This window comes from Rhipicephalus microplus, chromosome 4 (assembly GCF_043290135.1).
Source record: "Rhipicephalus microplus isolate Deutch F79 chromosome 4, USDA_Rmic, whole genome shotgun sequence".
Taxonomy (NCBI): Eukaryota; Metazoa; Arthropoda; class Arachnida; order Ixodida; family Ixodidae; genus Rhipicephalus; species Rhipicephalus microplus.
This window is the reverse complement of record NC_134703.1, coordinates 168,605,715-168,629,727: the sequence shown is the minus strand read 5'-3', so window position 1 is coordinate 168,629,727 and position 24,013 is coordinate 168,605,715. Positions and strand designations below refer to the sequence as shown.

The window sequence follows — 24,013 nt, the reverse complement described above, 5'->3', positions numbered from 1 at the left end:
GAAAGGGAGGTCAAAACACCACAAACGCCGACTAACAATTGTCCTGATTGTCAAATGTGCACAGCAGTGAAAAAGAAGGTAAGAATGGAGAAGTAGAGGCACGGCCAGTGTTTTCATGTGCAGCTGTAGTTCACGTTTTGCCGCTACTCTCTACTTTGGTCCGTTGTAAATAAGAATATGTAGTGTGTTTACTTAACTCTTGCTTGGCATATTGCATGTCCTGTCTTTTTCCGGCGGTCTTTTGTTTTTGCACTACCGTTCTGGGCTTTAGCCACAGGAGTTTTTATGAGGTGTAATGTCGTACACGAGATGACGGAAAAACAGTATGATAAAACGGATTATTGATTTTTTCGGCTCACAATATTTGTTTCCATTATTATGACCCGCTAATTGAATGAGTTGTATTTTAAAAACTAGCATTATTTTCATAATTTACAGCATACAAATTAGTTTGATCGTCACAAAATTTTGATTGATTGATTCGTGGGGTTTAACGTCCCAAAACCACCATATGATTATGAGAGACGCCGTAGTGGAGGGCTCCAGAAATTTTGACCACCTGGGGTTCTTTAACGTGCACCCAAATCTGAGCACACGGGCCTACAACATTTCCGCCTCCATCGGAAATGCAGCCGCCGCAGCCGGGATTTGATCCCGCGACCTGCGGATCAGCAGCCGAGTACCACCGCGGCGGGGCACACAATTTTTTTTTTTTCAGAACCACTGCACCACCAGTTCATGTCCTATCCCGCAGTGCGTGTAATGGCAGGTCTGTGAAAAAACAAAAAGACGAGCCGCCGTCCCCGTGGCAAGGCCCACAGTCGACTTTATCTTTATTCCCACACCCTCATCTACTTTACCCCTTACGGCGATATCGCCGCTCCTCGTCTTCTACACAATTATCAACAAAGTTGAGTTGAATTGATAGAACTTTATTTGTCCAACGGTTGTTGCAGCGTCCGGGGCTAGGCTTTCAAGGAAAGATCATTCGAGGAACTTCTTCCGAGGTCCTCGGCGATGGTCCTGACCCACTAGACAGCCCACACCTGGTCTTCCAGGGCCTGGCTGAGGAAGGTCATTTAATTGCCGTCCTCCTCTTTCGTGGCCTATCTTCGTTTCTCGCGCATTGCCAAAGTACACGTGCCATATCGTCCCATTCGTACTCATACCGTGCCGCGGAATAACGAATACTATTTCGTGTTGGTCCTCCCTGACTGGCCATTTCCGAATACGTCAGGGCCACGCATATGGGCCGCGCCGCATGAGCGAAGCGGGACGTCACTAAGCAAATAGAATTGTGTTGTGTATTCAGCATTACGGTATGGACTATTTTACCTAAGACGTATGGGCGCCACCATCCTGGGCTGTTGAGTACATGTTTTCTTGCGACGTGAGTTGACAAGGCCACGAAAGAACGCGCGCAACTACTCATTACTGAGTCTGCCATAACATTGTCCGTTTAGTTGTTACAGATACAAAATGCAATGCTTAACAGGCCAGCATGGTGAAAGTGAAACCACTCCGTAAACGACCGGTTATGTGTGCTCGCACAGCACTTAGCGGTGGTGGTGTATGTACGGCGTGGTGTCACGCATGCGCAAAACCACCAGTGCGTGTCCACACAGCGCCGCCCCCAAGCATTAGATTTCATCGTCATTATTGTGAAATAGTATGGGATTTGGTTTAACGTGCAAAATTCACAATTTTATTACGAGGGCCGCGGTAGTGTAGTGCTCCGGAAGATACGACCCCCTGGTGTTCTTTGTGTTCATTCACGTGCGTGTACACCAGGCAGCGCACAAGTCTCTTGCACTTTGCTTCCACCGAAATGTGATACCACGGCCGTTGTCATACTCAACGCCATCGATCGGGTCCACAACCACTGCGTTATCGCGGGTGACACCACAAAACCGCAATGTTCTCCATGCAGTTTCCTCCGAGGACGGCTACAACGTTTGGAGCCTGGACGAAGAAGGCACTCTTGTCTCTTGGGCTGTGGCTGCGGTCAAGAGCGAGCCCGAGGGATCGCTCTCTGACTTGGGACTCGCACCCGGGGCCACGCTCAGACTCGTGCGTGCGGCGGTGTTCCGGGTGCCGAATTTCCTGCCACCGTGAGTGTCCCACATCTATACACTATGACGTTGTCACGTTCGCACATCGCTATTGCTTTTACATGCAGGGTCTTTCACGTAACTATAGAACCAAATAGTTACAAAAAAAATGTGGGGGGCGAGAATCAACCACTACCAAATGAAACCACTGACATACGGTTTTTGTCGTCGTCTGGTGCTCGTTAGGGTATTCTTATATTGCGTTTATTTGTTTGATTACCTCAAATCATTTATGCGAAAAATATTATTTTCCTTGGTCCAAGTGCGTTTCTTTATATTTTGGAGGTCATTTCCAACTGACATATTCATTTTTTGCAGCAACGTTCACGCTGCACGGTGATTTTATGCAGCACCTAAAACCCCTAGAAATATGAAAGGACACCACGTGATCGCATTCGTACGCTGTCTAACTGATGTGATATCAAACGAGTTTTGTTTCACGATAACTGACAATAGTTTTGATTTGATTGATATGTGCGGTTTAACGTCCCGAAACCACCATATGATTATGAGAGACGCCGTAGTCGAGGGCTCCGGAAATTTCGACCACCTGGGGTTCTTGAACGTGCGCCCAAATCTGAGCACACGGGACTACAACATTTCTGCCTCCATCAGAAAACTGACAATAGTTAATGTGTCAATGAGGTTCAATATACAAGACACTTCAACGAGTGCTGCATGACGGAAAACCATATGTCGTTGGTTTTTTAAGCAGTTAGGTTACTTTCTTTAAATATTTTGTTCTAGTTACCTGAAACGTTCTGTATATGTTGTTGTTCGGAAACTGCTTTATTCGAAGTATGTTTTTTTTCCTGCTTTGAATATGTGTTGGTTTCGTGACATGAAACCTCAAAATTATTATTATGTTCGGGCTTCACAGCTGATTGGAATGACGTTACACTGACGTAGTTACCAGCGTACGACGTCAGCGCTCTGTGCATTATAACGTCCGAACGGAATCGGGCCGGAGGGGTGCTCCTGGAGGACCAACTTTATTGAGCGTACGCTTGTGCGCGAATGTTGATTGTCGACACGGACCGACTGAAAGTCATTTGCTTCTTTTCATCACGAAAACTGAAGGCGTAGATTCTGTTGTTTTTTTCTGTTTGTTCGGGAATATGAGGGGCACATTAAGTGGGACATCATAAAGATGTGACTTGTAATCAATAGTTAGAACTTTTTTTATGCGAGGTCCATTCCAGCAGCACAATACACGTCCCAAAGTAAGATCCAAATTTTAGTACAAACGGCCAAATGACACCAATTTTTTAGGTGATTCGTAAGTAATTAAGTTATAGAGTTTTTCAATAACGCTTTTAGTATCATTTTTTACGTGGCCTTCTTTGCACTTGCACATACTATGTATCCACATTCATTCGCAAGCACACTTTTGTCAGGGCACTCAAACCAGGTTGGCCTATCACCAGTACTTAAAAAATGTGACAATTAGGTCCCCCCCCCCTTTTTTTTTTCTTCGCATGTGTACGTATGTGACAGCTGTAAGAATCTGAACCGCTGCGAATTCTAATAATGACTGTTTAACGTCCCAAAAGCACGATATGGTTATGAGCTAAAGACGGCGTACTGTATGGTTCCGGAAATTCAAACCAGTAGTTGCTATATAAATCCAAGTACGCGCATGCGCCAACGAAACAGTTACAAACTGGCCCAAGCCTATCCATCACAGCGAAGCAGACGTTCGGGTCCTCGTTCTCTGTATATCGACGTTTAATACAGGGAAACTAGTATTGATGGAAAAATAAACTAGATATAGCTGAAAAAAAAGGCTAATGATGCGCCATCTACTCTGCCTGGATGAACTTTGAAAGACTTTCTCGGCAAAGCCAGGGCAAAAAAAAAAAAGGGGGGGGGGGGGAGGCACCAAGGCAGAAATTAGCATCTTCGTTCGCCATGCGTGGCGCTTTGATTTAGGAACGCTCTCCTTTCGTTCATTCGTCGTGGCCGGCGACTTCGAGAAAAAGTCACGTTCCCCGAACGCGAGCTCATTACGGGCCGCGAGCGCACGCAAATTGGGCGATTGGACGTGCACGAGCACACACGCTGCCCTGCGCACCCAGCCGGCTGACTCGTTCGCTTCGAGGCCGTCGGGCCACCTGGGCTCGGATCACTCGCGAATGTTTAACGCAGAGACCCGTTTCCCATACGCACCGCCCGCTGAATTCGTGCATGCCTTGTTTCAGTGCGGCCAGCTGACTGCCAAAGTCGAGGACGCACCGCTTCCATCTCAATCGCGCAGCCGTGGCTCGGAAGATCGCGTCGCGGGCCTGTCGTGCACGCACGACGTGTCTTTCGGGTCTCGCATTGTGTGTGCGCGCACATACGTTAACCGGATCTGAACGGGGTGAGCGAAGCGAGCTTCTTGTTTGCCACGCAGGTCGTACGAGGAGGCACGCGACGGCCTGAGGACCTTCGGAGCGGCTCAGCTGAGCGCCACGCGCGTTCTGGTTACCACGGACATTGTGAGTCGCCGGCTCGATCGACTTGCTCGTTGCTGACCTTCGCGTGGCGTGCCTGATGGTTCATACCGAAGGACGACGCGATGGCGTATGAGGAGAGTGGCGCGTGCAGTTGGAAGGTTGTGGAGAGACGCATATGGCAGGTTGATTGCAGTGACTATCGTCGCCCTTGTAGGCATTCGAACAAGGTTAGATGAGGTTAGATGTCAATGACTACCTACAGGGGAACTCGGTTACTGCGAACCCGCGTAGAGCGAACAATTCTCTATAGTGAACACGGGAATTCGAATGACTGATACATATATATTGCAAGATAGCAGTCACTATATATTTGGCATGGATATATGGTATATTGAACTTCGGCTGTCCGTTCCCAACGGCCTTCAGATCTCGAAGCCGCCTGGCTTGAAGACGCACTTTTTGTGGTGGTGCCACCGATATTGTCTTCGCTGAACGAGATGACCCAAAGCACAGTGAACGGATTTGTTGCTTCCGTATTATATTTATGTGAGGGTAAGAAGTTCGCCTATGACAAAATCAACGCACCTGTTCAAAATATGTTCGCTCTACATGTGCATGGAAACGGCAAATTAGTACTAGATGTGCGAACAATTGATTTTGGAACCGAACCAAATACGAATCGAATAGCGACGACACCGAATCGAATACGAATAGTCATCGAATACTGTTCGAATTGTTTTCGTATTTTAAGAGACCATTTTCAAAACAGCCCCACAATGTCTCAGCATTTTATTTGAAATAACTATACACCAACATTCACCGAAGAACATTACGGTTACTTTGAATCGACTCAATATACCACAATTACCAAAATTGGATAAGTTCAGATACAGCGTGGATCCGAGTGTTCATAATATTTTGTAACTGTGGGTTAAAATACAGCAGTCGCTACATTAATGAATGTGAGACTTCGTCACCGAACTTTTGAAGGCAGGAACTAAATAATGCGATGCAGCATAGTAGTAAAGCAAACAAACGCGGACGTTTCAGAAGAAATGCCTTCGTCCGGGAATCAGTACTGCGTCGCTGGATGGTTGGGATGCACCCAGATTAATTTAGGAAAAATTACCTGTTCCAATGTTTTCTTTATTTCGGGGTTCCGCAGTCGGTGCTGATTATTCGAAAAGTTTTCGGTGTTTCGAATATACACTATTTGATTCGTTATTCGAATTTTTTTTTAATATTCGCACACTTCTTACAAACTACCTAATATACTGAACAACTTTTTTTTTTTTGAGCATGCAGGCTAAAGTTTATATGCTCCAATAGGAATTGTTTGAAAATACTAGGGGTCATTCATTTATAGTCGACGCGCCTTCGCGGCAACGTCGCTGGTTGATGTGCGAATGAGTGTTCACTTCGCGGCAGCATCACTACGCAAATAAAATGTGGTGTACCAGCGCAGCTATGCGTCCAGAGCGTATAGTGTTAACTACTATGTGCACTCATGCGCTCTTCCTATTAAGATTTGTGTCGACCACGCTGTGATGCGTTATACGCTTAACGGCTTTCTACCGCTATACGCAATGCCCAGAGCTAGATTCACGGACGTTTGCGAGCCACTTGCAAAATCTGATAGCTTTATTAAAAGGCATAGAATTTAGATAGTGTATAAAATTTACTAACTTGATACTCTACGGCAAGGGTATTGGGGAATTAAATACAGGAACATAGAGAGATGGACAAAAGAAAGATGAACAAATTGTTAAAATAGAATTAAAAGACCAGACTGCATTTCTCGGCTCTTGGGCAGGGACGTGCGCTGACGAAGTTTCTCATTGTGTGCATTCAAGGCAAAACTAGTGTTTCTCGAAGTGACCGACACTATCTTAATGTGTGAATATCGTGCTCCTCCGTTGCGTGAGACAGGCTAAAGGGCCCGAAATAAATAGAAATGATAAAGTTCTTTGTGTTATCGAAAGCGTGCAATTTTCATAGGACGCACCGTACGCTCATCGACACACTCTCGACATTCTAACGAAATATGCTCCACACTCTCCATGGAGCCGCAGTCGTTGCAGTGTGGACTTGCCACTTGACCGAAGCGGTACCGTAGGTTTTTTCCATAGGCAGTGTTTGGATGAAGACGATGGTACAGAGTTCCCCCGTTCAGAATTCCTTGACGTAGTCAAAAGCTCGATTAAAAAAAACCTATTTCATTAAAGTTGTCTTATTCGTTCTGGTTTTGCAGCGAAGTACGCATAGATTACAAGTACACAATTGTGGCTTGTTTCGATATCCTGAAGAGCACAACAGCAAAACATCAGGTCGCCGTCACACGTGGAATAGTCACGTGACCTGCATCACATACATATGACGTCATTAAAAAGCAGCACATCACTGTCGACTCTGGCTCTGGCAGAAGCCATGTTGATAACATAGCGAGAGCCGTGAAGTGGCACAGCGTAGGTCACTGCCATCAAAGGGACGCTTTTGCTGAGGCCAGAGGACTATTCTCCACGTGATGGTGACTAGAAGCTTTGCTATTGCGCTTCTTAGGACATAGAAACACGTCATGGTGCAATGTAGATATGTTTACTATTCTTATTATTGTTGTTTATAACCATATTAAAAGTGATGACGTCATACTTCTTCGTCGCGTTTTTATTTTTTTTCTCTTTCGACTGTACTTTACGGCACAGGGAGTGGTCGTTCACGTGGACTTGTACAAGGCGAGGACGTCACCGAAGGTGTTTAAGCCAAAGCAGCATCGTAAGTAATAAACAGAGCTGCTGGCGTGGTTGGCCTTTCGACTTGCGGGGCAGTGTACCAGTGTTTGAGAACTTGTTGGCCTGGTTGGTGAGATACTAAATGCATAGTTTGCCGCTACGAAACGCTACGCAAAAGTAGGAGACTAGGACGACGACACGGGCAGAATTTTGAACTACATTGGTTTGTGTCCGTACTCTAGGTCGGAGAGCTCACGAGTCGACTAACTTATACTCAGATCGAGCCGTGAGTCTGCGCGTGAGTGATTGATATTTCGGTGAGTTTCAGTCCGAGTGAGTACGGTTGAAGAAACTTTTCGTGAGTTTGAGCCGGACTTTTCGTGAGTCGGAGTGAAGGAGCGTTTGTGAACACGGGGGTGAGTCTGTGTGAGTCCAAAGCACAATATATATTTCCTGAGTGAGTCTGAGGGAGTTACACTTATTTTCTTCGACCTATGAGACGGTATACTCATATTCTGCATTACTATTAGCCTTACCTAAATTCACGTTTACATTCACGTCTACTCACACGTCTTCCAAATCAGCATCGTTCGTACAGCCGTTCAATATTCATTGATCAGAGGCGTCAATTACGTGATGGGGTACCTTGACCTCTTCCCACCTACTGTTCCCGGGAAGCTCTTGATAAGTATATCTTATATTGACATCTGTTTCAAGAAAGATGTCCTTGCTTGTTTGCGAGCACTCACCAATCATATTCAAATCTCTTAAACCAAAAGGCGCCTAGTAGAGCTCCGAGTAGGTGACATATTGGGGTTAAAGAGCATTGGTCGAACATTCTAATTCTAGACTGACTCACTCGGACTCACTCAGACTCAGATCGAGCCGTGAGTCTGAATCTGTGGGAGTAATATTTTTCTGCCCTACACTCTAAAGAAATATCGAGTGAAAAGGGTGTCTTTTTGTCCCACAACAATAATCTTCATCAGGCTTGCGTGCGCTTCCTTTCTTGAAAACTCGGCACTGGCCACTTTCCTATCGAGAATGCAATGTAACCCTGATAATGGGCATGTTGACCGTGACCGGAATATACCGGGCGCGGGGTGATAGCGCAAGGATGGAACGCAATATAAATGACGATTATTGTTGTGGTACAAAAAGACACCCTTTTTACTCGCTCTTTTTTTAAGTGTACCATATGTAGGCATACTGCTCTAAGGGGAAGAGGTCTCCCTCGAGCCGCGTTTGTGTGGCTTTTTTTTTTCCTCACCCACCTCCATTTACCATTACGTTGCACATGTGTGTAAGTAGAAAACAATAAATCAAGTGAAATCAAGAGTGTGAGTCCGAGTAAGTCCGGCTCAGGAAAATTTGGCGATACTGTGTCCGAGTGAGTCCAAAGCAGATTATGTACTTCATAAATGAGTCTGAGTGAACTCCACAATTTTTACCGACCTATGGTCAGGATGCAAAAATATATATATAGTAAAAAAACACATGTGCCTAAAGCTGCAAACATAGTCAACAGGGCAATCAATGCTCAATAAATCTAATATCTGAAGCAAACAGTGATAATGACAGTTCGCTAATGCACAAGTCACCCAACTTATGGGTAGATAACGCTTCCAAAGATTCATGAACCTTTTGTTTATTGCTCCTACCATGGATCTTCATGTTGTGAAATCGTGGTTCACACATGCAGGCTTCGCAGTGTGCAAGCAAATGCATGAGTTCGTTTTATTTTTTTTAATTTAGATCAAGTTCTCTGGCTCCTATGTTAACACAGCGTCCTATCTTCGCGACATGTGAACAGAAAGCATGAGCTATAGATTTGAGCGAGAAATCGAACCCCCCCACAGTTTTCCAACGTTGTATGAAAGGCTAAAACTACGAAAACGAACGTTTACAAACTAACTATTCTAACACTGATTTACCCGTACGGTTTGTGACATTACGAATAATTTCACCATACTATATATGTATACTCTAATATTAACCGGTGCATTTGGGTTACCATAACACTGCCCCCTTTTCCCTCCCGTGTGTGCATCCTTTCTCTATCATTTTTCGCTTAAGCACTGGAAATGCATCGATTGATTGATATGTTTCGTTTAACGTCCCAAAACCACCATATGATTATGAGAGTCGCCGTAGTGGAGGGCTCCGGAAATTTCGACCAGCTGGGGTTCTTTAACGTGCACCCAAATCTGAGCACACGGGCCTACAGCATTTGCGCCTCCATCGGAAGGAAACGCATCGGAGTTAACCATGATAGTCGAACTAATCATAACTTTATTGAAACGTGTCACTTGGTAAAAAAGCACAGTTGCTCGTGTCAGAAACATAATGACGCACGAAAACGCAGCGTTTTTTCCGCGGTCAGAAGTTTTCCGTTCAGCGCAGTGATTTCTGTTCCTGCTTTCGTTTTCAGCTTTGGTGGCCCAGGAGTGCTGCATTGCATTGTCGCCGCATCACCGGTCTTTCTTTCTCGTAAGCACACACTCATACTCCCCTCCCCGTCAGGCATATTTTGCATGATGCATATTAAATGTGAAGCGTGTACTGCGAGCACTTTTGGCGTCTATCTATCTATCTATCTATCTATCTATCTATCTATCTATCTATCTATCTATCTATCTATCTATCTATCTATCTATCTATCTATCTATCTATCTATCTGTCTGTCTGTCTGTCTGTCTGTCTGTCTGTCTGTCTGTCTGTCTGTCTGTCTGTCTGTCTGTCTGTCTGTCTTGTCTGTCTTGTCTGTCTTGTCTGTCTTGTCTGTCTGTCTGTCTGTCTGTCTGTCTGTCTGTCTGTCTGTCTGTCTGTCTGTCTGTCTGTCTGTCTGTCTGTCTGTCTTGATTGATTGATATGTGGGGTTTAACGTCCCGAAACCACTATATGATTATGAGAGACGCCGTAGTGGAGGGCTCCGGAAATTTAGACCACCTGGGGTTCTTTAACGTGCACCAAAATCTGAGCACACGGGCCTACAACATTTCCGCCTCCATCGGAAATGCAGCCGCCGCAGCCTGTCTGTCTGTCTGTCTGTCTGTCTGTCTGTCTGTCTGTCTGTCTGTCTGTCTGTCTGTCTGTCTGTCTGTCTGTCTGTCCGCTCACGTCTGGGCGCTCTCATGATCACCCCCTTTACTTGGCTTGAACGAAAATGAGCAAGGCACGATAAGATGGTTTGATGAATATGACGCGCTGGTCAAGACATGAATAATGTCGCAATTCCGTCGCGTACGTCACGTTGTCAGACACTTCCCGTTATATAGTGACACATTTCCGCGGGCAGGTATGTGCCACCAGTATGTAGGTATGTTCCACAGGTGATTGACACTTAGCTCCTTGGTAGGTACCTGCAGGAACGGTGAGGACACAAATGGTCTATTTTAACGCGTGAGCGTTAAGAAAAACCCAACATTGGCTGCGCTGACCCGACGAACGCAAAGAGAAAATGTCAGGGTCCCAGCAGAAATCGACTCCAAGCATTCTGCATGGCAATCAAGCGTTCTACCACAATGCCTTGCCAGGTCTCGAAACTGCTTTTTAAATGTACCCTAATATTCGTGAAACGTCAATTGTAGTTGCCAGTGCTGGGCCCCATCCAATTTTATACAAATTACATATGTAGTGCTATGATACAGCCATTATGTTGTGTTAACGTCAATTGTAGTGAGGTGCGAAGCGCAGAAGTTGATTTAGGTAACAGTGTCCAGGGCTACCATCCTCACAAGCACTAGCGCTTCATATCAGCTTATCTCTTCTGGTGCTGCTGATACTCATTTTCATGTTGGCAGCAATGCGCAAGAGCAAACGACTGGCTATAGAAACATCTGCAACTGTTCAACACTTGTCTGCGCGTGCAACATTTGTACATATATTTAGCGTCATTTAATAACATGTCACTCAACAAAAATTACAACACGGTCTCCTTCGCTCTGCATGCTTCGTATAACGTCGATTTCCAAGCTATGTGGGATCTGCCGAATTTTTCACATGATCTGCACCGCAATGCATCTGTAATACACTCTGACTTTCTACCTCCTCCCTCCACCTAATACAGCCGACACTTTCAAGGTCGTCACTGCGCTAGTGTTGAACATTGTACAACTCGTTAAAGCGCAATAAACAAGAGGCCCATTTGACCATTTGTCCCCAGTTATTGTTTTCATATTTATAATGTGTGGTGTTGTAAGAAATTAGATAAAACATTAGTGCTCACTATTCAAAGATATTTTATTTTTTATAACTGGCAATGGCGTATACTGGTATGGTAACATTATATATATATATATATATATATATATATATATATATATATATATATATATATATATATATGAGACATTATACATTATAGACAATCATACATATATTTGCATGTATGACTGCCTCTGTATTGTCACTGACGATCTGGAACAAAGATCTATATCTCTCTTTTTCTCCGTGCACGCGCGCGTGTTCTTCTGCTCTTCAAGAAAAGGCTGCACTATTTTGTTTATCACAGGTGGCCGGCAAGAATGGTGCTCTGAGGCTGCATTTTCTCGAATACGGTAAGCGTTTGTGACCTAAAAGAAATATTCCAGTAAACTTGTAACACTCTGGACCAAAATCGTATAGGCCGTAAGAACAGCGTGCAGGGGTGGCATCAGGATTGTTCCAGGGGGGGGGGGGGGGGGGGCACCCACAACAGGTGTTCGTTCAGGGTTGCAGGAGGAAGACAGGCAACTCATGCATTCTATTTTGAGTATATATTGTTTGCTCTTGGGGCTAGGAGAGCATAGGAGTGCCGCTAGCACCATCCCTGACAGCGAGGCAGATGTACTTATAGTTGCGCACAAGTCGCGTTATTGTTGTCATTGGAGCAACTTTCCCGGGAGCTAGCACGGGGAGAGGAATCAGGGGCAAAGGAACGCTTGAACCTTTCCAACTGGCATCTGTGTGTGCACGCAGTGGTGCTGTATAGATTACTGCATAGGATTCATGCGAACCCAGCTGCATGCATATTTATTGCTTGATATTACCCCTACTGCAACTATTACAGTATTACGCGTGTTACAATTACAATCTTATATGTCTTTGTATTGTAAATCTCGTATGCTGCTTCGTCGCTGCTGCTGACCTGGTCTCGAGCTGCCTAGAACAGCTTCTAGCTCTTGAGACCTTGCAGAATTTGCTGGTGAAATGAACGTTTCATTGATCGACCTATTTTTATTTATTTATTTGTGTGTTTTTTTACTTATTTATTATTTATTTATTTATTTATCTTCGATTTTCGGCGCTTTCTCTTGTCGACAGAGCAAGCCGTGTGGGAGTGGGAACCATTAGAGAGGACGGAAACTCGAGCGCTCCTCTGGAGCCCTTGCACCCCGACGCAGTTCTACGTCACCACCGCGGCTGGAGAGGTGGCCACCTGGGAATTTTCGACGAGGATCGACGCTCCCACACGGCTCGCCACGTTTTCTCCTTCCAGGTATGCACGGCTGCCCTGTGACCTCTGTGACGTTTTGACTGTGGTTTGGTAATTAGTCAAAAGAGCACTGACGCAAAAAATTTCCGTCTCTTATTTGCTGTTGCAAAAGGGTGACTAACGATGGTATTATCACGGCTGGAAAGCTTCTTTTCTCAAGCACACGACGGTCAATTATTTGGAAAGGGCTTTATTCCACCGAGTGGTCGTTCCGGTTTCACAAAGCACTGGGTGAGACAGGACCCAGAGGGGTTATCGTGTAAACACAAATATTGCCACACATGCTCCTTTCTGTGTTTTACATTGTCAGTCTATCGCACGTGTAGATACTGCTTTGCGCAGTTCGTACCAGTATGTCTGGGAGAAACGCGAACAGCTAAGTTTACTGTCGAGTGAACGTTGCGACCAGCGCTCGAATGTTCAATGCCTCGGGTATAAGTGCCGACGCGACGTGCCTCGTATAAGATAGTCCAAAGCCGACGCTCTGTTCGTCGATATCGGTGTTCAGCGTGACAGTGTGCATCGCTGTAATCTGACTTTCCTTCACCGGCTACAAGTTCAGCCAAATAAAGAGTTTCATCTTGGACAGGTCGACTGCTGCCTTCGTCAACGCCACGACCCCGGGACATCACTGAACACAGGAAGGAGCATGCATATCAATATGCTCTAGACTATATTGCCCGTAGGTATTTCGTAGATGGTGCGTGTGTGTCCCACAAGTAATCCCACAAGTAATCCCACAAGTAATCTCGCCTCCTATCCCACAAGTAATCTATCCATCTATCCATAAACTATCCCACAATTAATCTCGCCTCCAAAACTTTGTGTCAGTACTCCTGGAATAAGAGGGATAGTGCCATCATGCTTCGAGGCTATAGGGCTTTCGGGTTTCCTCTCTACGCAAGGGCACTCCACACGATTGATCCGACACAGCAAATGTGTAGAATACAATTTAATTCGCTTCCAAAGTACCTAAATGTCAATCCTCCCGATCGAGGCTCATCGCTAGCGCGTCCAATACTGACGTATAGTTGTAGTAACGTCACAGAAAATCTGAAAGTGCCCTTTTAGGGAGGACAAAGGTTAATCACAATGCACCCCCCCACCTTTTATTATGTTCATCAATGTGTGGGGCTGACTTGTTGCCCCCGGGCTTCCTTTTAAAGGGAGCGTGCCTGACACGTCGTGCTTCTTTAGTTTTATAGACTTCAACTGTTCTCCTTGATCGCCCGACCCCGTTGCACGGAACACAGTGAGCTACGCGCGTGGCTAAAAAACTTTAGAAAGCTGTTCGTCTAAGCAGACAAATCAAGTGCTACGCAACCCTTAGACCAAGCAGTGATCACTTTTACATTGTGCGAAACTCACGCCAAACAGGACTACTTCGTGTAGAAGATGCGCAGATGCTCCGCTTCTGTAGCTTTCCCTTCGTTTTCCTAGATAAGTTGTCCGTAAGTCTAGGTAATGCCTATCAAGTATACCGCGAGTATACCTAATAAATGTTGGATACCTATTAGATATCCAACAACTTTTCCCAATTATTTCTCTTTTCAGAGTGTCGGCAATGGACGCGGATGGAACGGCTTCGTCGGCGACATCCGAGCATTGCTTGGTAAGATTCTGATCCCTTTTTTCTCGAGAGGCGTAACGAAGCCCATCAATGTGCTTGAAGAGCTTGATTTTAGGCATGCCGTTCAAGAGCGCGGGCGTGATCATAACCATTAGGTAAGGGCGCACTCAATAGAAAAACGATTTCTCGCGCATTAATAAATTACAACTTCACAATACCGAAAATATTCATCTTACCGCGAGCAGACGCTTGTTAAGCTAAACAATACATAAAAATAAAATTGAATTCCCCCAACCAGGCGCAGTGACTTCATAGATCTTGACGGTGTCTACTAGGTCATACATAGTCGCTAGTCAAGAAAAATGTACCGTACTGTGAAGGAAACACATATACACAATATACCAAGTTTCAGAGAAATTCACAAAGCCAATGTGAATGTAAAAATGCGAAAAATAAGGTTTGAAACCCGTGGCGTCACGCCTAGAGGTTTAGGTGCGAAATTTAAGGAAATGTTTATTTTATTTTTTTTCTCTAATATAAAGCACATGACGGGGATTAACAACGTTAACATTCTCAGAGCACAGCTTATGAATATAATTAGATTCATTGTTGCATTTTAGTGTCTCTATTGCACACTTAAGAGGAAAACCTTTTTTTCTTCCCTCGTATTAGCGAATTAGCGCTTCATAACGCCAAAATTCCAACCCTTGCCATGGATAGGCGCCTGGTAACAGGAAATGCGGAACAAGGAGATGGAGTAGGAGATGCCACTTCCAATTTCCCGTATCAAATCGCAGAGACGACATAGATTTTGACGGTGACTACGTAGTTTTTGATTAGTTAAAATGAGGTAAGTTGTCCCCTCGGAGGACTAAAGACTTCACGCACCAAATTTAACCCACGCCATTGTTTTGCCGGCAAGCCACAACTGGGCCCCCGAAAAGTCTGCGAGGGAAGCCCATGTTTAGGGGAGACTATGGCCATGATGCAATCTAGGTAGACGATCACGTGAATCAATGAGAAGCTAGCAATACGCAACTGTGCGGAAAACGAATACAGTGATTATGCCCACAAGCGTGCGCAGAGCTCCCCTTCAGGACAGGTGAATGTAGGGTGCCTTGGTGCTCCCCCCTAACCCCGCTCCATGTTAATATTTGACATTGAGAGTTATTTACCCATACTTTGTCAAAATTATATAGTCAGCACTAGCCATATTAAGCCAAAACTAGATGACATTATTGTGATTATCTTGCGAAAGCTATCCAGTATTAACGTGTGCTAATTAGTGCTTGTAGCAAGCTAGTAACACCGAAGTTTAAGTCGCATGATCATCGAGATTCTCATTAAATTCCGCCTAATGTTTTCCGGATGTCGGTCCATAATTTTGGAAGAATAAAAGCTGCATGTCGTGATACACCGGCCGTCATAAAATGCGCGTGTTAAATGTTTCACAGTTAAAACCAAAGTCATCTTGTGATGTGTGGTGCGCGTTCAAAGTGCGCGCCTTCGAAAAGTGCGCGTCACGGAAAAAAAAAAAACAAAAGGAGAAATACCAGAGTGCACGTGCGGTGCTGCTTAAACAAGAATGACGACGTTAAAGAGCGTCAAGCACGAGGATGCGTGGCAGGACGTGAAGTAAACAAAAGGTAAAACATCCAATGGGCAGCGAACACGGAGATTTCAAGGCCCAATGGCTTGACACCACGAAACAGTAGTATCTCCAATGAGAACGAGACAAGTGGGCCAGAGCTGAAGCAGGAGCCTGGGGAGACCAGAGCAAGGGGAATTCGAGGCAGGCAGTGCAAGCGGAAGGTCGTCACCGGACCGGGCGCTGAAGATGGGCCGTTGGGTTCCGGACCCGAGCCTACAGGACTTCCACCGGCCGGGGCCTCCTGCTGTCGGGTTCCCGCTCCAAAGGACCGTGGCCATCCGGTCCTGAACTCCTTTCCAGAGCCTGCGGACTTCGGTTCCGGCAGGCGAGCTACAGCCGTCGGGCTCCGGGCCCGAGCTGTGCGCCCAGCTGCTTGACTAGGTCGACCCTAGTTCCCGGACGCGTCGCCACCAGCCTGCGTTCTCCCGTCTCCGACGTGTCCACGCTCCTCAAGCCGAAACCATCACGATTTGGTAGGGCTTTTCGACGTGTCGCCAGCAGCCAGCGTTCCCTCGTCCTCGTCCAGCCCACGCACCGACGCAGGAGTCACGGCGTTCCGGTTTCTCATCACCGCCGAAAACCAACTTGTGGGTGAGACTGCACCGATACTCTTGCGCTACTCCCATCACTCAGCCCCTTTCGAACGTTAGGTTTGGTTACTGACTTTGAACGTTCTTGTTGGGTGTTTACAGATGTGTTTCGTCATGTCCAGTCAACTGTTTATTAAGTGTTTTGTTTTGTGAGGAATCTTTGCCTTTTTTACTTTTCAATTAAACTTTTTGTGTGTTTCTTGGAAACCGAACGGCTTTGTCCTTATTAGAAAAACTCTCCGGGGCTCAACCAGGAGAAACAAATCAGCAACAAGAACCCTGCATCACAAATTGGCGTCCGCAGCGACAGGACAAAGTCGTTTGTTTTTCCAGTAGATTTTTTGACGCGGTTAACACGATGACGAACACGTGGGAGTTAATTGAGTTGGCGGATAAAATGGGACTGACGGGAGCGGAGTTTAGAGTATGGTACGAGGAGCGGATGGAGAGGGAGCGTGAGCAACGGGCTGCAGAACGAAAGGCGGCGAAGGAAAAGCTTGAATTGGTGCTTAGAGCTAAGAAGGAGGAGCTAGAGCGCGTAACGCGTGAAAATAAAGTGTTGCTAGAGCGTCAGACACGCATACTGAAGCAGCAGCTCCAATTAGAGAGGGTGGACTTCGAGCGGCGACTCGAGCTTGCGATGGCGAAAAGGGGGCAGCTGGCGATGCAGAAGGTCGAGCAAGCGGTGAATGTTTGCTCCGATAGCAGCGTTTGCTGGAGGGAAGTCGATTCCTGCAAGGTTGGCCTCGAACCTCGCGACAGCCTTACTTCGGAGCGAGAAGCTCAGATAGAGGAAGGCAGAGAGGTGGACAGCCAAGAAGGCAGGAGTCATGAGGAGTTTGTTGAAGCGACGGAAAGCTTCTCTGGCTGGGAACATATTACTTCCGTTAGCTGCTTGGGGACCTCTGAGAGGCCAAGCACCTATGAAGAAGAGCGCCTGGATATGGGCGACCTAGAAGCTGTGGAAAATGTGGTGGAGCAAAGCTTCGATAGCAGGGAACAAAGAAGTTCCATTCAGAATGAGGTGTGTATCAGAACGTCTCAAAGGCCGAGCACATTTCGGGAAGGGGTAGGGCTACCTCTCAATAGCTCCATGGAAGGAGCGCTAGAACGTCATTGGGAAGATGGCAGCGAATGCCATGAAGGCTCTGATATAGTGGCCACTGATTGTTTTGTACCGACAGAGGTAGCAGCAGGCACCACGTCAATGGTCCTAGACCATACGTATATCTCACTCAGAGAGAGAGGGGATTCTAGTTCACAGGATAGCGTAACTGCTATGTGTCCGAGAAAACACGATGGGAGTGCTGAAGCACTCTTCAAAATAAACAGTATCGAATCGGAGGTGGGCTCGATAGTAGGTATGGAGAATGCCAGACAGGGTCTTGAACCTGAGAACGTGATTGGTTTTGAACCTATAATTAAGTCCACTCAAGATGAGCTGTATAATGACCGAGCACAACGGCATCCCTTCTCAAGAATCCAGGAACCTCACACGCTTGTCGGAGCGTTTGGGCTTGCTGAGGGCACCCCGAGCTTGTGTTCATTAGATGGTGAACTAAAAGAAAGCATTTGTGTGAGAGATTGTGGCATTTGGACATTCGTGTCTCAGTGCGTTTCGTGTCGACGCCGACGGCTCGAGACCGCGCCCGGTTCCTCTGTGACCGGTAAGCGTTCATGTGGCCGGCGGGGGCGCAGACACGCGTTTCAGCGAAAGTGCATAAAAGCATGTTTGCCACAGTTACTTTCGAAACGTGCGAGAAGGGCAGTGCGTCTGGTTTGGGACGCGATAACCTGAGTGTAGGGTTAGAAAACCGGTAGCTCTTTCTGGACTTCGACTTTTAGATGCGGACACAAGTAGCTTTGTCCATAGTCGATTTTGTAGTAAAAAGGTTTATTCCGGGTTTCAGAACTTTTAAATGCAATTGGGTGAATCTAAAGTTTAAGTGTGGACATTTGGACGATGTAGCGAACTGTAGCCCGGTGATGTGTTGAACTGCGTGGTGCAAATATGTGGTTTAATTGTGACGTAGTGCAGAACGCGCACTCATCGGCAGTTTTTTTTTCTAAAAAAAAAAACTTGAATAAAAGGGGGGCGTATGTGATGTGTGGTGCGCGTTCAAAGTGCGCGCCTTCGAAAAGTGCGCGTCACGGAAAAAAAAAAAACAAAAGGAGAAATACCAGAGTGCACGTGCGGTGCTGCTTAAACAAGAATGACGACGTTAAAGAGCGTCAAGCACGAGGATGCGTGGCAGGACGTGAAGTAAACAAAAGGTAAAACATCCAATGGGCAGCGAACACGGAGATTTCAAGGCCCAATGGCTTGACACCACGAAACAGTAGTATCTCCAATGAGAACGAGACAAGTGGGCCAGAGCTGAAGCAGGAGCCTGGGGAGACCAGAGCAAGGGGAATTCGAGGCAGGCAGTGCAAGCGGAAGGTCGTCACCGGACCGGGCGCTGAAGATGGGCCGTTGGGTTCCGGACCCGAGCCTACAGGACTTCCACCGGCCGGGGCCTCCTGCTGTCGGGTTCCCGCTCCAAAGGACCGTGGCCATCCGGTCCTGAACTCCTTTCCAGAGCCTGCGGACTTCGGTTCCGGCAGGCGAGCTACAGCCGTCGGGCTCCGGGCCCGAGCTGTGCGCCCAGCTGCTTGACTAGGTCGACCCTAGTTCCCGGACGCGTCGCCACCAGCCTGCGTTCTCCCGTCTCCGACGTGTCCACGCTCCTCAAGCCGAAACCATCACGATTTGGTAGGGCTTTTCGACGTGTCGCCAGCAGCCAGCGTTCCCTCGTCCTCGTCCAGCCCACGCACCGACGCAGGAGTCACGGCGTTCCGGTTTCTCATCACCGCCGAAAACCAACTTGTGGGTGAGACTGCACCGATACTCTTGCGCTACTCCCATCACTCAGCCCCTTTCGAACGTTAGGTTTGGTTACTGACTTTGAACGTTCTTGTTGGGTGTTTACAGATGTGTTTCGTCATGTCCAGTCAACTGTTTATTAAGTGTTTTGTTTTGTGAGGAATCTTTGCCTTTTTTACTTTTCAATTAAACTTTTTGTGTGTTTCTTGGAAACCGAACGGCTTTGTCCTTATTAGAAAAACTCTCCGGGGCTCAACCAGGAGAAACAAATCAGCAACAAGAACCCTGCATCACACATCTGAGCAAAGCCTCATCCGCAAAAGTGAAGCATTGGCGACAGTGAGAAGACAGATTGCGCTTGAGCTCCTCAGTCGGTTTTGATACTCAAGCCCGTAGATAGGGGGGTGGGGATTTCGGCTACTGGCTTGTTCTAGTTCTAACTATGCTCTGGTTCAGTCAGGCAAAGGGGAGATTGCAACTCTCCTTTGACATTTTTTTCCTTTGTTATGTGTACAATATATACAGGCGCAAGTGCGTACGCATGTACGAACAGACATAAAGTATCGTTCAACATACCCCCTCGAAAAAACTATTGGCTACGCTATTGCATTAGGCACAACGCTGCTTCTACTGAAACAACTAAAATAACTGTCACCCTGCAAGCTACCTTCAGCTACAACTTTGGCAGACTAAGGAGTGTCACAGGTCTCACTATTATTGTGTCTAACAAACAAGAAAAAAAGAGCCCATAAATTCACGTTGTGCCTCAAGTCACGGTGATGATGTTAAAGGGGCCCTAGAACACTTTTTGAGCAAGGTCAGAAAACAATGCCGATCTGTAGTAGAGGCTCCTGACAACACGTGATCCAAATATCATAGCGCATCACGCGGCCTGGAATTCATAATAAATTATAAAAGACAGCTAAAAATTGGTTTCTCTTCTCTGGACAAATCACGGAAGACGCTCAAAAATCACTCGTAGAAAACCCATCTGAACAAAGCATGCTCGGTTGTTACAGAGATCGTCGCAGGAAGCCGCGACTTGTCCACACATGCACCTGCGATCACACAGAAAAATCTGCGCATTCCAATAAAAAAAAGAAACAAGTGCTCAAGGTCACTAAGTGCACGTGACGTAGTTTCTTTGCCCCTGCTATCCCTCCCTGCTTAGCTTCCAGCGCTTTCGTCGGGACGATAAAAGATTGATTGATTTGTGGGGTTTAAGGTCCCAAGACCACCATTTGATGAGAGACGCCGTAGTGGAGGGCTCCGGAAATTTTGACCATCTGTACTTCTTTAACGTGCACCCAAATTTGAGTACACGGGCGGGACGACAAAAGAGAGAACGCAATTGCAACATGCGACAAATCTTTGCAACTTCATTCACACTGGACAGATTCTTAAAATTTTTGTGGCGTTGAATTTGTGAGTCAATAACCTCTTCCAGTGAATTTATTCCACGGTTACTTGAAACAGTGTTCAAGGGCCCCGTTAACATCTGGAAAAGGCGGAAGATGAGATAAATGAGACAAGTGGTCGGCGTTAGTGTGCAGGAAACGAAATGATTAGGTAACATGAGACTCGCGCTTGCTCTCTTTTCCGGTTAGATCAGCGTTTGCACATTGCCTGAAGAGGCGTTTTTACACAATTCAATCAATTATTCTAAATACAAATTATTTAAAACTCAAATTCAATGTTCTACGCCCGAATGAAAGTCAGCGCGAAAAGTCAATTAGAAATAAAAACAAGGAAGAATTAAGGGGTTAATATTTGCGGCACTCGTGTCATTAAATTAAATGCAAGTTGCTAGATGCGAATCAGGATGAATATTTAAATATATGAAATAGTTTACCGATTTACAGGTCGTTTCCAAATCTTAGTTAAAATACGAACATGGGAAAGTAAAGGATTTATGCATGTAAAAATACATTGCTTTTGAATTTCTGATTTACGGTAATCAGAGTGGTAACCAAAATTGAACGGCTCAACAGGGCGAGTTTATCAAGCCCTTAACGTCTTTTCGATACGCACAGTTCACCGGAAATGAGAAGTGGTCGACCGCTATACTATTGGACGAGCGTGTGACAACCAAAGTTTGGTGCAAAAAGGCAACGTGATCACAGAAAAATACATAATGTCTCTGCAAATTAATCAAAAGAGCGAGAGGAAGCATTCCGAGACACGTGCGATTTCAGGTCACGCTCAGGAGCGTAACTAGAGGGATGATGAGAAGGTTCCGACACCCCCCAAAATATTTTTCCGGCTTAAACAGTCCGGGTGATACTGAAGTATTTAAATGCCGTCGTATCGACCACGAGATCCCAAAGTTAGCGGTTTTACACATACCTCCCCCCCCCCCCCAAGCTCCTTCGAACAAAATTCCTGAGTACGCCATGGTTGCGCTCAGGAACTGAAACTTCGACACGCCTATGGTATTGCTAGCTGGATTCGAGTATGGTGGCAGTTGTGATCTGTCACAGGTTTTCAATCATTGCTAGAGCAAAATTGGCTGGGTGGGCATTAAGACTCTTGTTTCACGCTTTCGTTCTCTTCGCGCTTTATTTATTTTTTTGCAACATTTGTCTAAACAAGAGAACTTATTATCGTTCAGGCTTTTTGAAGGTAGTGACAAATGAAACAGAATGATCGAAATGGCGACCCTCGGTGCACGCAATCGGAAATGAGCGCCAGAGCGCTGGCGTATAGTCATTACGGCTTTCCCTTACTCTGTAGATGGTAAAATATCAGCCGAATGACGTTGAACGGGCACAACTGCTGCTCGCGTGGCTTTCAAATCGTTTTCTGCTGCACGCACACCTCGACCGTGCCTGATGCGCGCCAAAGACCCCACACTCGTGTTAAATCATACGTCAATCACCGATACATTGCGTCAGATCGCGTCTTTGCTTCCGTTGCCGTGGTGCCTCAGCCTTTTGTTTTGCACGCACCCATTTGTACTAGTGACAATGCTGCAGAATCAATTTTCCTTTCACTCTTTGGAGCTCTTTCAATGCGCTGAAATCGACATCAATAAATCATCCTATAGCTGGGCACGTTATTATTTAAAGTGAGTTTGGCCATTGTTCTCGGCCACACCTCTGCGGGACTAAACCCTGCATAAATGTAAACAATTCCACCTGCTGCACTTGGTGGACATTGATGAAGGAGCAAAGCTGCCGGTGGCGTGCAGTGGGGCTGAATGAGGTGAAAATGGCGTTGCATGGAGCTGGTGCGTGGAGTGGGAGTGGTAACCCACTTTCTGTGGCACGTTCCCTTTTATGATCTACGACGGCCCTCATGCACGGAAGGCTCCACTAAGACAAGTTCGTTCTTAATAGTCATATGTACCTCAGTGGCCACACCACGAGTTCACGCTGTATAAGGACAAGCTATCTTTGATCATCCAAACAACTAATGGCCCCAAACTTGCTTTCATACATCGGATCCGCTGGCTCTATCTTCAAACTGTGACTCTTCAGCAAGAAAGTGTGACAAGCGCATTTTTTGCGCTTGTCTCATCATGAACCATTACCAACACGCCCAACTGGCAGTCATCCTTAAGAAAGTGTGGTGTGTGTGTGTGTGTGTGTGTGTGTGTGTGTGTGTGTGTGTGTGTGTGTGTGTGTGTGTGTGTGTGTGTGTGTGTGTGTGTGTGTGTGTGTGTGTGTGTGTGTGTGTGTTCATTTTGGCACTACAAGACCTGCATATTTTTTGGCGATAGCAATTATATGAACACTCCCGGCTGTATTTTGCTGCCGGCGTCGTCATCGTTCCCCGTATCACGTTAAAGATCCCCAGGTGGTCAAAATTTCCGGAGTCCTTCACTACGGCGTCTCTATCTATCTATCTATCTATCTATCTGTCTCTCTCTCTCTCTCTCTTTCTATATATATATATATATATATATATATATATATATATATATATATATATATATATATATATATATATATATATATATATATATATATATATATATATATATATATATATAAGTAAGAAAGAAAAACTATCCAGAAAACGACTCGCGGAATCGAATCTCCGTCCTCTGAATTTGGAGTGCGAGGCACCAGCCACTGAGGCACGAAGGATGACCTTCTGGAATGTTCAAACGGCAAGCCATTTATATATACCACTTACCGCCTGCGAAGAGCATCTCGGGGGAACTACTATCGTGTTTTCAGCATTACCAGCGAGAGGGTGCAATGAGCGCGCGTCGCCAGATCGTCACGACGCGGCGGCGCGTGTCGTGACGATCCCGCGCGTTCTTTGCCCCGCGGAGAGGGGACGCTCTCACGTGCGCTCGCTTATCTCGTGGTGGGGACAATCGTACGCCTTGGGTTTTCACTAAAACGATTCTGTTGTAGTTACCGGGCGCACAATGGTCACTGTAATCGTTACACAGTCTCCGTTTGCGAAAAGGGCGCGCTTTTCAAACACAGCGTAGTAACAACTGAGACGCTTATTCGCGTTCATCTGTACCTGTGAATACGTTTCTTGCGTCATTTGTGCGTGAGAAACGCGGGGCACGTTTCGATCTGCTTGCCATTCTGCGCGTGACCTTCCAATTGGTTGCCATCGCGTT

General features: G+C 46.1%; 1 protein-coding gene across 5 annotated transcripts in view; it reads left to right on the top strand.

Moving 5' to 3' along the window:
- LOC119172948 (cytoplasmic dynein 2 intermediate chain 1) overlaps positions 1 to 24,013 on the top strand; it is a 97,282-nt gene that overhangs the window by 70,790 nt on the left and 2,479 nt on the right. For 3 of the 5 annotated variants that reach the window (XM_075893852.1, XM_075893856.1, XM_075893855.1), the window contains 7 exons: positions 1,931 to 2,111; positions 4,507 to 4,591; positions 7,252 to 7,321; positions 9,710 to 9,768; positions 11,792 to 11,837; positions 12,583 to 12,757; positions 14,309 to 14,366. In XM_075893852.1, the coding sequence (XP_075749967.1) occupies positions 1,931 to 2,111; positions 4,507 to 4,591; positions 7,252 to 7,321; positions 9,710 to 9,768; positions 11,792 to 11,837; positions 12,583 to 12,757; positions 14,309 to 14,366 (674 nt within the window). Of the gene's footprint in view, positions 1 to 1,930; positions 2,112 to 4,506; positions 4,592 to 7,251; positions 7,322 to 9,709; positions 9,769 to 11,791; positions 11,838 to 12,582; positions 12,758 to 14,308; positions 14,367 to 24,013 lie in introns of those variants that run through there. The other 2 variants (XM_075893853.1, XM_075893854.1) reach the window with 2 other exon arrangements.